The 13,129-nt window shown below is 48.1% G+C and overlaps 1 protein-coding gene across 12 annotated transcripts in view; it reads left to right on the top strand.

Annotated features, from left to right (window-relative positions):
• Window positions 1–13,129, top strand: part of TTLL5 (tubulin tyrosine ligase like 5) — a 216,119-nt gene that overhangs the window by 119,509 nt on the left and 83,481 nt on the right. For all 12 annotated transcript variants that reach the window (XR_009244284.1, XM_058655595.1, XM_058655600.1 and 9 more), the window contains one exon: window positions 431–585. Coding sequence is in view for 11 of the 12 variants with exons in the window: in XM_058655595.1 (XP_058511578.1) it covers window positions 431–585 (155 nt within the window). In the remaining variant the exon portion in view is untranslated. The remainder of the gene's footprint in view (window positions 1–430; window positions 586–13,129) is intronic.

The raw sequence follows: 13,129 nt of genomic DNA, 5'->3' as shown, positions 1-13,129 counted from the left end.
GTTTTGATAATAATTATGTATAACTAACACTGATGGAACATCTGGAACTTCTGAATGTGGAAGTAAGGACCACAAAGGCTAGGTCTTTGCCTCTTTTAAAAAAAAAAATTTTTTTGCAACATAGCCTGGCAGAGTGGAAACTCAGTAAATCCTTGTTGTTTTTGTAGCCCTTTGTTTTTCACGGGACTAGCACAGAGCAGTGCCTTGCCTGCTGTAGGAGCAGAAAAGCATTTTCTAACTTGGCACCCACCCATGGCCTCTGCTCTGTGTGCCCAGCAGCCGACTGTTCTGGGCGCCGTGGTCCCAGCCCCCGCCTCAGCTCAGATGAGTCAGCATCTCCTGGACTTGGCTTTGATTGTTCCCACATGTTTACACCGGTCCTTTTCTAAAGTGCTATAAACTCAGGTGATCTCCCTGCCTTCATTTCTAGGTAACAAACCTGAATTTGGCAAGTGGCATCATGAACAGAAGCAGTGCTTCGACACCCCCAACCCTCAGACCTGTCCTCAGCCCCAGTGGACCAACATGGTCCATGCAGCCAGACCCCCACACTCCCGAGAGCCACTCCAGCCCGCCCGGAACCAGGTACGTGCAGGGCCCCAGCGCTGATATGAGCTGTGCAGGGATGACCTGTGTCCTCAGAGTGGCACATGCGCTTTCTGCACCCACCCAAGTCCTGTGGGCCTAATCTCTTTTGTTTTTTAAGATTTATTTATTTTTATTACAAAGTCAGATATACAGAGACGAGAAGAGACAGAGAGGAAGATCTTCTGTCCGATGATTCACTCCCCAAGTGACCACAACGGCTGGTGCTGTGCCGTTCTGAAACCAGGAGCCAGGATCCTCTTCCAGGTCTCCCATGTGGGTGCAGGGTCCCAAGGCTTTGGGCCATCCTCTTTTGCTTTCCTAGGCCACAAGCAGGGAGCTGGATGGGAAACCGGGCTGCCAGGATTAGAACTGGTGCTCATATGGGATCCCAGCGTGCTCAAGGCTAGGACTTTAGCTGCTAGGCCACTGCGCTGGGCCCTAATCTCTTGTTTTGTGAGACAGTTGTCAACAAAGCCAAATGAAAAGGAAAGACCTGAAGCTGCTGAGCAAACCACATCTACTGAAGGCACGAGAATTTATGCTCGAAATTGTTGATTAGAATCCTTGTTTATGGCTAGCATTCTCATCTACTGGGCCTTGTCTCCTCTCTGGTTTTTTGTAGGGGAAGGGTAGATTTAACTATATATATTTATACCTTGTCCTGTATTGGATTCTGCTTTTGAAGGATGTACTTACTTATATTTCCATCTAGGATACGTATTAAGACTCAGTCAGACCCAGGAGTAATATTCACTTGGGAAGTGAGAAGGAAATTTCTTGTATATATTGAGAGATGTGACAGAGGATAAACTCCAAATAGGTTCTGGCCATAAAAGAAGCAGTTAAAAAGAAACTATTGTGCTGAATTCTGGTCTCCATATTTGAAGCACCTCTGTTTGTTTTTTTTTTTTTTTTTCAAGTAAAAAATGGAACCCAGTTTATCAAATATGGATTCATTTGCACCAGTCCCTGAGTCCCATGAGCTGCTCGAGAACAACATTCCAATAATCTTCTGAGCAGCCGTGCGATAAGTCAGAGGAGACATCCTGATACCCGCACTCATACATCCTGCCTCTGCTGCTTAGACAGTGCCTGCCCTGATCTTGGGTGGGACAATGGAGGATCTAGGCATGAAAGAAAGACCTAGCTGTTGTCAAGTAAGGGTTATTACTTAAAGATCTCATCTGCAAATCATGCACGCTCTCCACGTATAACAGAAATAGAAGCATATTGTGTCCATGTTTCTCACACCCATGGGTCCTTGTAGACAGGGTGAAAAATTTCATCTCAATGGGGGAATGAAAAGACAGTCATGAGCAGGGAATCAAGACAAGAAACCCTCCACACAGTTCTCTTCACGGGAACCGTCTGTTTCGGGTGATTTATAATCTACAGAGTAACCGCATTCCTAAAACATAAGTCGTAAAAATGAAACTCTGTTTATACCACAGAACTTTATTTTCCGTGTAAAATGTTTCCAAATATTCCATTTTCATTTTCAAATCATGGCCTTGTTTCTATGGAAAACATTTTCACTGCAGTCTTGGCCATATTATCTCTTATGACAAGGCTACAGGCATTTTCCATACTGTAAACAAGATGTCAGAACTACACATTCTGGAGAAGAAGACCATTAGCACTTTTTATGCTTGTAGGTGGAATGAGGAAAAAGGGAAAGAAAAAAAGCAACCCACAAACTTTTAATAAAGTTGTGTATGGCAAGGCTGAGAGCTTTCTCCTGGCAGCGCCTGACGGTACCGAGACCCAAGGTGGTAGATCTGTGAGGTTCAGAGTGGCCTTGTGCCTGCCAGGCTGTGTCCTCAACACTGCCCTTCCATGACACCTTGCAGGGCTCACGTCAGAGCCATAGCAGTGTCATAAAGCAGCCCCCCATGACATTGCCTTTCCCTTGACGTTGTTCTTTTCCTTCCTGAGGGTGGCAGTTCCTCCCAGCAGCCCTCATTTATCCTCCTCTCAAGCACAAGGCCCAGCTTCGGATCTGTTTCTATTCCAGAGTGGCCTTGAGAAATCTTCCTCTGCCCTCAAGTAACCTCTGGTTGCCAGAACGGCTTAGAGGCTCGGCCTGGAGAGTCCAGTTCCACACAGAGTTCCCAGGGGCCATTGCATGGTGGCGGCACTGAACACGTCAGAGGTGCTTCCAGACCAGTCTGCAATGTGGGGCCACCCACCCGACCCACAGCGGACACCCTGTGCAGTGCTGTAGTCTGACTTCCATTTCTACCTGCTCAGTCACTGGTTTATGGGTATTTATTTTGTCTCTTACTGTTCTTCCATTGTAGAAAGAGTGACTTAGCTGGTTGGAGATGAGGATTGTAGCTGTGAGATGCGAGTTTTGTGATTGGTTTTGACACTAAGTGACCCTGAGCCATTCATTTAAGCTTCATATTGAGCAAGTATACTTACACATAAACCAGCCTGTTGGGAGAGCCTTGAGGTTGCCTGGAAAGCAGTTTGATCTCCCTGGAAGTGGGCACTAAGTAAACTCAAAGGGACTCTTACTCACTTTTCTGAAGTGGTGACAGTGGATTCCAGGGCCGGGAAACTCTGATAGTTCACTGAACTTGTGGGCTGCCCTGGGAGCTGAAGAAGATGTAAAGAGAATGAGAATCCTGTTGCTGACCCTGCTTTCATCTCGGCGTGTTGGAGAACTCAGGGACTTGGTAGCTGCAGGCACGAAAATGGGTGACTCATGAGAATTCTGCAAATAGTGTTCTTTTTCATTTCCCCATTGTGTTGCTATTGTTCTCAATTTTATGGATCACACAAGTTTTCCCCAGACAGCCTTGTTCTTCCCCCTCCTACTCCTTGTCTCCCCCCTGTTTTGAAACCACCCCAAGATGTAGCCTCGGGGCTGTCGTCTCTCATTGGGTCAGTGTGAGCTCAGCCCAGCTCCTCAAATCCCTTGGTTCCTTTGGTCTGTCTGGAGTCCCCATCCAGGCTTTGTTGTGGGAGAGGAAGGCAGAGAGCCCACGACTTGCCCAGACAGTCTGAGGCCTGGCCATGGAGCTTGCAGTTCCCTAGACACTTTGGAGTTGGACTTGGCCAGCCATTCCTCTGTTGTTACTTTTCAGAGGTAATAAGTGAGATTAATTGCAGGCCATTCTCCAGAAGAGAAAGTGACCGGAGCCAAGCACAGTCACATGTTTTGAGGCCTGAGGTGTGTCTCCCAGCCGGGCTGCCTCAGAACTATACCCTAGGGACTCTAGTATGCAGGGTCCAAGAGTTGGCCACCTTCCTTCCTAATCTGATGCTTCCCTCTGTAGAGGTATTCCAGCTTCTCTTTAACCAATGAGAAAGGTTAGATGTTTCAATCACACAGGGTCGTCAGAAGCTTTATACACATGGGCAGGGACATCTCCCTGTTGCTGCCAGCCCGCTGTGGACTTGGACCACATCCGGGAGGAGAATTTTGTAGGTGAGGAGCAGTTAGTGGCTTCGTGGTACGTTTTTCTTGTGAGACCTGGAAGGGTTACTGTAAAGTCTTGGCTGCTGCTTGGAATGAGTTGGGAAGGACAGGGCCTCAGACAGCTTGGCAGGAACCTGAGGCCCTGTTTTTTTCCAGTCCAGCCCTTCCTTGTGGATCAAGCTGTCAGGGAATCCCACGAATGTCTGGCTTCTGCCCTGCTGTGTGTTTTTCCAGCATTTGTCATTGAATTATTTTTATCCATCTCTGGCTTTTTCACACACGCATCCTGGGGATTTGTCTGTTCCTCGATATTAAAGGTGGGGGAAGTTGACAAAAGAGCACAGCCACAAGTTCCTTCCTAGTTTCTGTGAAAGGACAGGGTGTTGCAAGCGTGGGCCAACCGGCTCTCAACCCCTAGTCTGCAAAATTTGCAGTCTGCCAAGGAATCAGGACTCTGGAGAATTTGTACCACTTAGGATGTTCCTGTGCCCTCTTATTTTCAGATGTTTTATTTATCTATCTATCTTGAGAAAAAAATCTCCTCTTTTGCCACCTCCTATCCCCCCCGCAATATCACCGCCCAGTGCCCAAAACAGGTGGGATTAGGCCTGGGTCAGAATTAACAGCCTGGAATTAAACCAGGGTCTCTCAGAGGGTGGAAGGGTGGGGACCAAGGCACTTGAGTCATCACCACTGCTTTCCAGGGTGCACAGGGGCAGAAAGTTGGACTTGAGAGTAGAGCCAGGGCTACTTGAACTTGGGCAGCTGAGACCACTACGCCAAACGCCGATCCCTACCCTCTTACCATGAGAAATAGATTAGATTAGAAATAGTCCGCTAGCCTGCTTGGCAAAACTTTGGGGAGCATGTTATCCAGAGGTGCTAACTCTGGTACAGCTAATACTTTTTCCCCTTTCTTTGAATTCTTTTTTTTTTCTAAGATTTATTTATTTTTATTACAAAGTCAGATATACAGAGACGAGGAGAGACAAAGAGGAAGATCTTCTGTCTCATGATTCACTCCCGAAGTGTCCACAACGGCCAATGCTGTGCCAATCTGAAACCAGGAGCCAGGATCCTCTTCCAGGTCTTCCACGCGGGTGCAGGGTCCCAATGCCTTGGGCCATCCTCTTTTGCTTTCCCAAGCCACAAGCAGGGAGCTGGATGGGAAGTGGAGCTGCCAGGATTAGAACTGGTGCCCATATGGGATTCTGGCACGTTCAAGGCTAGGACTTTAGCTGCTAGGCCACAGCGCTGGGCCCCTGAATTCTTTTACAGTTGTTGCTGGAGGTGTTTGCCTCTGACTTCCCACCTGTTTACTCTCATTGTATCTGTAGGAATACTGAATTTGTTCATTTCTTTGAGAAATATTTCCTGAACATTTTGTGTGTGTCAGAGATGATGTGAACCACTATTTGATAGTAGTGAAGGAAGCAACATTGTCCCTGGCCTTGTCGATTTTACTGTCTGGGTGGGATCCTCCATGCTCTTAGCCTTGTGCTGGGTGCTGGGTGTTGAATGCTGGGTAAGGTCTAAATGACCTTTAAAAACATGGCGTTTGGTTACCATCTAACGGAGAGAGGGAGCCATCTGCCCAGGAGATGATTCAGGAGCAGTTGTGAGTGGCATATAACACAGATCTAAACCATACAGCACAAGGGACTAGAGGAGAAAGCCTCTATGAGTCGTATGTGGAGGTGCAGTTCTATCACGTGCTGGTCTGCAGCCGGGATGGACCGCAAGGAGGTTATTCTAAGTAGACCTGTTACCAAAGGACAGATGATGTGTGAGCACACACGTGTGAAATGCCTAATATAGTCCGAACCACAAAAACAGAAAGCCAAAAAGTGGCTGCCAAGGGCTGGTGGGTAGGGGAGAGGAGAGTAAATGTTTAATGGGTATAGGGTTTTAGTTTTGCAAGATGAAAATCTTCTAGAGATCTGCTACAAAACAATGTGAATGTACTTAACACTCCTGAACTGGACATAGAAAAATGGTTAAGATGGCAAATATAAAATTTGGTGGTGTTTTAAACTTTGACATTATGTGTGTGTGTGTGTGTGTGTTTATATATATATATATATATATATATATATATATATATATATATATATACAGGGAGAGAGAGAGAGAGAGAGAATCCATGAATTTAAAACAAAGTCCCCATAGTCCCACAAAAATTATTCCATGACCAAAGTGGCACAATTTCACGTGCCTCCTCTGCCTTGGTGCAGGGAATCTTTCCAGACCAAGTCCTTTACATGTTCTTCTCTCTTTAAAGACGTGTTAACTGCCATGCTCACTCGGAAGGCAGCCCAGTGTGGTAAACTTTAGAGCCACACAGAACAGCGTCCCGCCTAAGTCTGCATACACTTACCTGCATACACTGAACCACAGTTTTCCATCTTTGAAAGAAGTTCCCACTTCGTGTTCTAAGAAAGAAGAGGGGTGTGTGTGTGTGTAAGCAGCCAGCATAGTGTCTGAGTTTGGTGCAGGTCCTTGGTTAAGTCTCAGCTCCTTTCCAGAAACAAACAGCAAGCTGAGTTTGGACTTGCTTGGAACACAGTCCAGCTAACGCCATGCGGTTCCCTCCGCACAGGTGGAAGCGCCATCAGCCTCATGCTGACGCCTTCCCGTGAGGATGGCAAGTAGCAGACCAGATGCAGCGAGAGAGACTTGTTCCTCTTTGTGTGGGACCCTTGGTTGAAGAGTGACTTCTTGGCCCTCATCAGGCCCTGCTCCGGCTGTCTTCTGGATGTTGAAATTTCCATTGCAGCTCAGTGTCCCAGCCAGTAAACATTCAGAGTTTCCATCCATCCTGGGGGTCGAGCTTTGGGAGAGCTTTTCTCTGGAGGAGTTTGGAGCTTATAATTTTGTGCTTTATCCTGTTATATAAACAACGTCTCTCTAGCCAAAGAGCACAATCACAAGAAACCACTGTGGAGGGGGAGGGGCTGCTAAAAAAAAAACCTTCATGTTCAGAGTTCTGTGAAAGTGATGTTTCATTCCTTATTCTCTTTCCTCCTTTCCCACAAAATAAATTTCACTTCACCTTCCTCCTCCTGGGTCTTAACTCCTTTCCACTCCTTCCGGGAAAATGTCTCCAGCCTGCCTGTAAGCGACAAAGACCTGTTGTTCTGCTGGAAAAGTCCTCAACTTACTCATTCTGCCAGCCACGTGGTCTCAAGGTTTGTACCCGCCGTAGGTTCAGACCCTAGAACAGATACTGTAGTTCCTCATTCCCCAGGAGAGCCAGGTGCCATCTTTGTTAGCACCGAAGCCAGAGCGATTGGCTTCTGTTTGCTGAAGGAACGTTGGTAAACCTGGAGATGGTGTTGGAGATAGCTGGCCAGCCATCGTTCCAGGACCCAGCCCCAGAAGGCTTGGGAATCTACTTGGAATCTGCTAACAGGCATGAACGAATTGGATCTTTGTGATATTCAGGTCAAAATAAAATTCCCAGAGCTCTGTTGTTAGCTGGTGTCAGCTTTTCCAGTTTAGCTTACCTCCCCCACCTTAGGAATAACACACACAGACTCACTGTGAGAGGCTCTTACATCACTCTTTGTAATTTTTTTTAAAATATATGTATTTGTTTATTTGAAAAGCAGAAAGAGAAAGAAAATCTTCTCTCTGCTGGTTTACTCCCCGGATGACCATCGTGCCCATGGCTGGGATAGGCCAGGCCAGTGGCAGGAGCCCAGAATTCTGTCGAGAATTCCCACGCAAATATTGTGGGCCCAGCTGCATGAGCCATCCTTTGCTGTTCTTCCAGGCTCAGTCACAGGATGCTGGCTTGGAAGCAAAGCTGCCAGGGCCCCCCAGCGCTCTGATACAGGATGCCAGGTTTGAAGTTGGCAGCTTGGCCAACTGCGCCACAGTGCAAGGCCCACCTTGGTCATTTCATATTGATCCAATGTTAATGATTATTTTGGTCTTCAGAGGCCTGAGTGACAGCTCCATGTGCTAAGCTGATGAGCCTCCATTTCTAGAATCAAGGAACTATGTCAGAGTTGGTTTTACTCATCATTCTTTTTAATTCCCCTCACATGACTTTTCCGTCAGCCTCCATTGCTTCAAGTGATCTGGCTTTCACGAGCCTTGAAAGGTCTTGGAAAGAATCCCAGTGGTGAACAGGTACTGTCTGTCTTTCTGATTCCAGTGAAGGAACATTAATGATTAGTTTTCAAGTATTTTTTTTTTTTTAAGATTTATTTTATTTTCATTACAAAGTCAGATATACTGAGAGGAGGAGAGATAGAGAGGAAGTGGAGCTGCTGGGATTAGAACCAGCGGCCATATGGGATCAAGGCGAGGACCTTAGCCACTAGGCCACGCTGCCAAGCCCAATGATTAGTTTTCAAAGCCTATTATTGGCTTAGGATCTGTTCCTCCCCTCCTGCCCATCCTTCTGCCAAGGAGCTCTCATTGTTGCTGACCAAGTGGCAGTATTTGCTGCACCAGTAATTTCAGTACCTGGTTTGGTGGCATCATTCTTGTGCAGTGTCCAGCAGTCATGGAGCTGAACATCCAGGAAAGCAGTAGTACCTGATCACAATGCTGAGACTCGCATTTTTATTGCAGAGTAAGTGTCCATATGTTAAGTTTTTGAAAGAGAACTAAGGGAAGGGCAACCTGAAAGGTCATTTCAGTCCAGAGCCAGGCGTGATGCTTGGACTAGCAGCTCGCTCGCTCGCTGTCCTCTCTCTCTCTCTCTATCTCTCCCTCTCTCCCTCTCGATCTCTCACACACACACATCCCAGACTTGAGTCCCTGGATCTGATTCCCAGCTTTGCTCCTGACTCCAGCTGCCTGCGCATATGCACTCTGAGAGGTATCAGTGGTGCTTCAAGGAGTGGCATCCCCGCTGCTCACATAGGAGACCCGGATTGAGCTCCCAGCTTCAGCCCCAAAGCCATTGCAGTCACTTAGAAAGTGAACCAACAGTGGTAGTGTACCAACAGTGGTAGTGTACGTGGTCTCTGTCTCTTCCTGTCCCCTCTCCTTCTCCCTGATGAGGGCATGAAGACATGAAGAAAGAAAGAAAAGCTTAAAAATGAGTGTGGAGGAGCCAGCCTTCTTTGGGAGATGGAATCAAGGCCAGTAGAGGGAGACCAGCAGTGGATGAGAGCTCCTGGATTCAACTGTGACAATGTAGATGCCCAGGTGTTCATTGTAAATCACACCAGAACCACAGTCCTAACGGCACTGTTCTGATGCTGCAGAGGCTGTAAAGGGACGATTCATGGTCTTCATGTATTCATGTGCATTCAGAGCCAATAGTTAGTGCTACATTTGACCTGGTTTTTATTTCATTTTTAAGATTTCCTGTTGTTTGTTTGCTTTGAAAGTGTTAGAGAGAAATCTTCTGTTGACTGGCTCATTCCATCCAGGTCTCCCATGTGGGTGGCAGTACCCAAGTATTTGAGCCACTCTCAGCTGTCCTCCAAGGCTCGTCAGCAGAAGGTTGGATGGGAATTGAAGCAGCTGGGAATTGAACTCTTGGGACACCGGTATCACAGGTGGCTGCTTAACCCACAGTGCTGGTGCTTTGGCTGGTTTTTTTTTTTTTTTTAAGTTGTATTATTTTCTCTGATGAGACTGCAATATGAGTACATCTCAAAGATGTGACTACAGTGTAGAAGGACTTAGGTGAGGAAAGATAGGCACTCTGGAATAGCAGGTTAGGAGACCGTAAAAGAGCTTAATTAAACAGGATGTACTTCAAGACTTGGGGCAGTCAAGTCATGGGCTTCTGGAGCTGAGTTACTCACCAGGGAAGACTCAGTGACGCATCCTGCCTGTAAGTAGTGCTCACAAATACAAGGAACTAGGGCCCGGCGGCATAGCCTAGCGGCTGAAGTCCTCACCTTGAACACCCCGGGATCCCATATGGGCACCGGTTTTAATCCCAGCAGCTCCACTTCCCATCCAGCTCCCTTCTTGTGGCCTGGGAAAACAGCCTTAGAACACTGCACCCGCGAGGGAGACCTGGAGGAAGTTCCTGGTTCCTGGCTTGAGACTGGCGCAGTACTGGCCATTGCAGTCACTTGAGGAGTGAATCATCAGATGGAAGATCTTCCTCTCTGCCTCTCCTCGTCTGTCTCTGTGTATCTGACTTTGCAACAAAGAAAATAAATCTTAAAAGAAAAAAGCCATAAGGGTTTGGGTTTCTAAGCTGACCTCTTCACTGTCTGCTGTGGCTCTTCTGCAGACACTGGGGCAGTTTGATGTAGAGCTAGAGATTGGCCACAGGTTCTGTTCTTGAGCTGATGTTGGAGCTGGGAATGACATCTGTGTCTTTCAAGTCAGCAAAGACCCAAACTCCTGTGTCACAATCAGAACTGGCCCCACTGGGAGGAAAGAGGTTTTTGCGGAGGGCGGGGGTATGTGTATATGTGTGTGTGTTTCTTTTACATGTGGACCCTGTCGTCATCCATTTTCTTTTCTGAGGTGGCCAGGGCTGGATATTAAGGGAGGTCTTACAAAACACCAACAGTCCCTTCCCCGCCCTCACCCACTCCCCACCTGCCTGGTTTCTGCAGGCTCTAAGCTGGGGAATGAAGCCAAACATGCGAAGTGGTGGCAGCAGTGGTGGTGGGCAGTAGTGCCTGGGGAAGCTGCGGCTAGCAGGGAGAGTGGGTGGGGTCCCGCCTGATGGCTTTTCAAAGAAGCCAGATCTTTGAAGTTTTGTTTTAGCAGCTGTCAGGCATGCTGGTTCAGCACTTTACTGACTCTCTCCCTGTGTTCTCGGATCACGTTTATTCCTTGCTGTATGTGCACGGTATACACAATGGAGCTCAGATGATGGGAGGGCAGCTATAGAATGGTGGAATAAGGGGCAACACTCAGCACTCCTGGCTTTCCCTCTTTATGGGGAGTCAGCCACTCCAGCTCCCCCACTTTCCCTTCCAGCCTGTCCTTTCTGATCAAAGCAGAGGTCAAGTTCCTCCTTCTCTGTTTTGGGCACATAGGTTTGAAGAGCTGGGAGTCCTGGGTTTCTCTGCTACAGGGGGTATCCCTCTTGAGAATAGGACTTCCCCTTTTCCCAGATCATGACACCCCCACCCTCATCCACAGCAGGAGCCCCAGTATTGCTGGTCTTGGTGTACATGTCTTGGTTCCATTGGCTCCTTAGCACTTAGCTAAATGTCGGCAGTAAATGCTTGTTTGATGGTTTGCACTTGCTTCTGCTGTGCCAGCAAGGGGCCTGGCTAGGCAGAGAACGCTCAGGGTCCACGCTCTGCGCTCAGCCTGCTTCCTTCTTGTGTGTTTATTTCGGTCCTCTCTTCTTTGCCAGGCCTCAGTCACTTCGAGCCTTTCCTGGCTGCCCCCAAATTTGTTCCACCCCCTGAATGCCTCTCTTTTCAGCGGTGTGTGTGCCCAGGAATAGCTCACCATCTCTTGTCATTTCTCTGAGTGACATGTTAGCCTTTTGCAGACAAGGGCTGTGATGCATTTCCACACAAAAAAACCCAGGATCAGGCTACTCCCTGCGGTCCTATTGACTCAGTTGCCTAGTGTTGCCCTGTGGAAACCAGGTGAGGCGCCAGGGCTGTCCCATAAGGGCATACACACACACTTTGTAAGCCATGCAGGGCTGTCCACAGCCAACATGCCCAGCTCTGATCATTCTGAGCATGCTGGGGCCACCGAAGCACACAGACACACGCAGACCGCCCCTGCCAGAGCCCAGGCAGGTCAGCGGTGGGTCTCAGGTTACTCAGCTAGCTGGCACAAGTTGAAAGCACTCAGTGGCCCATTCCAGGCCCTTGCTGTCATCACTTCTCTCTGAGTTTGCCAGCCCCTCCTTCCAGACCTGTGGGGTCTCCTGTTTTCTCAGAGTCTCCTCCTCCTCTTCTGGCAGGCCCCCTGCTGAGCTCTCCCTCTTGACCCCCTCCTCTCTCTCAGCAGCAGTGCTCCCCAGGTGGCCACTCCCTCCTCACTGGCCTCCCTCAGCCAAGCCCCACACCTGTTCCCTTCCTGCCCTTCTGTTCGAACAGGCTGTCCCTCTAGCCACCATCTTCCACATTGTTGCATCCTACATTTTCTTTCCAAATGTCCTGACCTCTCATCCAGACAGGCTCATCCCCATTTCAGGATTTCCACCTAGTCCCTGTCACCTGAAAGTACCTTCTGCTGGGATTAAAGGTAGCTCAGGTATGCCCTGCCGTGTTCAGTATTCTCATCTGCCGTCATCCTGAGGTCCCTGAGGTTGCAGAGGCCAGTGTTGTGGTCCAGTATTGGAGAGCAGGTATTTGAGAGGCACCTCAGTCAGGCTCCTCTTGCCTTAACCCTTCACTAGCTGTTTCACCTGTAGTAAGGTCTGTGCACCTCACGTTCTCATTTCTGAAATGGAGACACAACACCTACTTCCTGGGGATGTTCTAAGGAGCAAGCAAAAGTTAACTAGGGAGGAATCCCAGTGCCTATAAAACTGTGTCACATAATGCAATGTAGTCAATAAAAATAAAAGTAAAAATTAAAAAAAAAAGTTAACTGGCAGGCCCAACACAATGGCTCAATGGCTAAATCTTCACCCTGTAAGTGCCAGGATCCCAAGCGGGCACTGATCATGTCCCAAATGCTCCACTTCCCATCTAGCACTCTGCTAATGCACAGAGAAAGCAGTAGAGGACAGCCCAAAGCCGTGGGACCCTACCACACACATGGGAGACCTGAAAGAAGCTCCTGGCTCCTGGCTTTGGAATAAATCATAAAAAAAGTTAGGTGGCATAAGAAAAGCACTTTCTGACATTCCCTGCCATGAGGCAGATAGTTGGTAAACGGGAATTATTATAGAACATTTCCACGTCATGTGTTCATGCCTTGTTTTACATATGTTAGTAATTAAGACTTTAAGACTAGGCTGGTGTCTGGGTCAGGAGCTAATATGGCTGGATCCCACACTTCAGTGCCTGGGTTCGAGTCTTGTCCCCACTCTGTGTCCCAACTTCTTGTGGATGCTTACCCTGGGAGGCAACAGGGATGACTCAACTAATTGGCTTCCTGCCACCCATGTGTGTGGGAAGCACAAGTTGAGTTCTTAGCTCCTGACTTGAGCCTGGCCAAGCCAGGGTGCTATAGACATTCAAGGAGTGAATCAACAGAGAG

The sequence above is a fragment of the Ochotona princeps genome, chromosome 26 (assembly GCF_030435755.1).
Source record: "Ochotona princeps isolate mOchPri1 chromosome 26, mOchPri1.hap1, whole genome shotgun sequence".
Lineage (NCBI taxonomy): Eukaryota > Metazoa > Chordata > Mammalia > Lagomorpha > Ochotonidae > Ochotona > Ochotona princeps.
The sequence above is the reverse complement of the archived record's forward strand: the minus strand, read 5'-3'. Positions and strand labels throughout refer to the sequence as shown.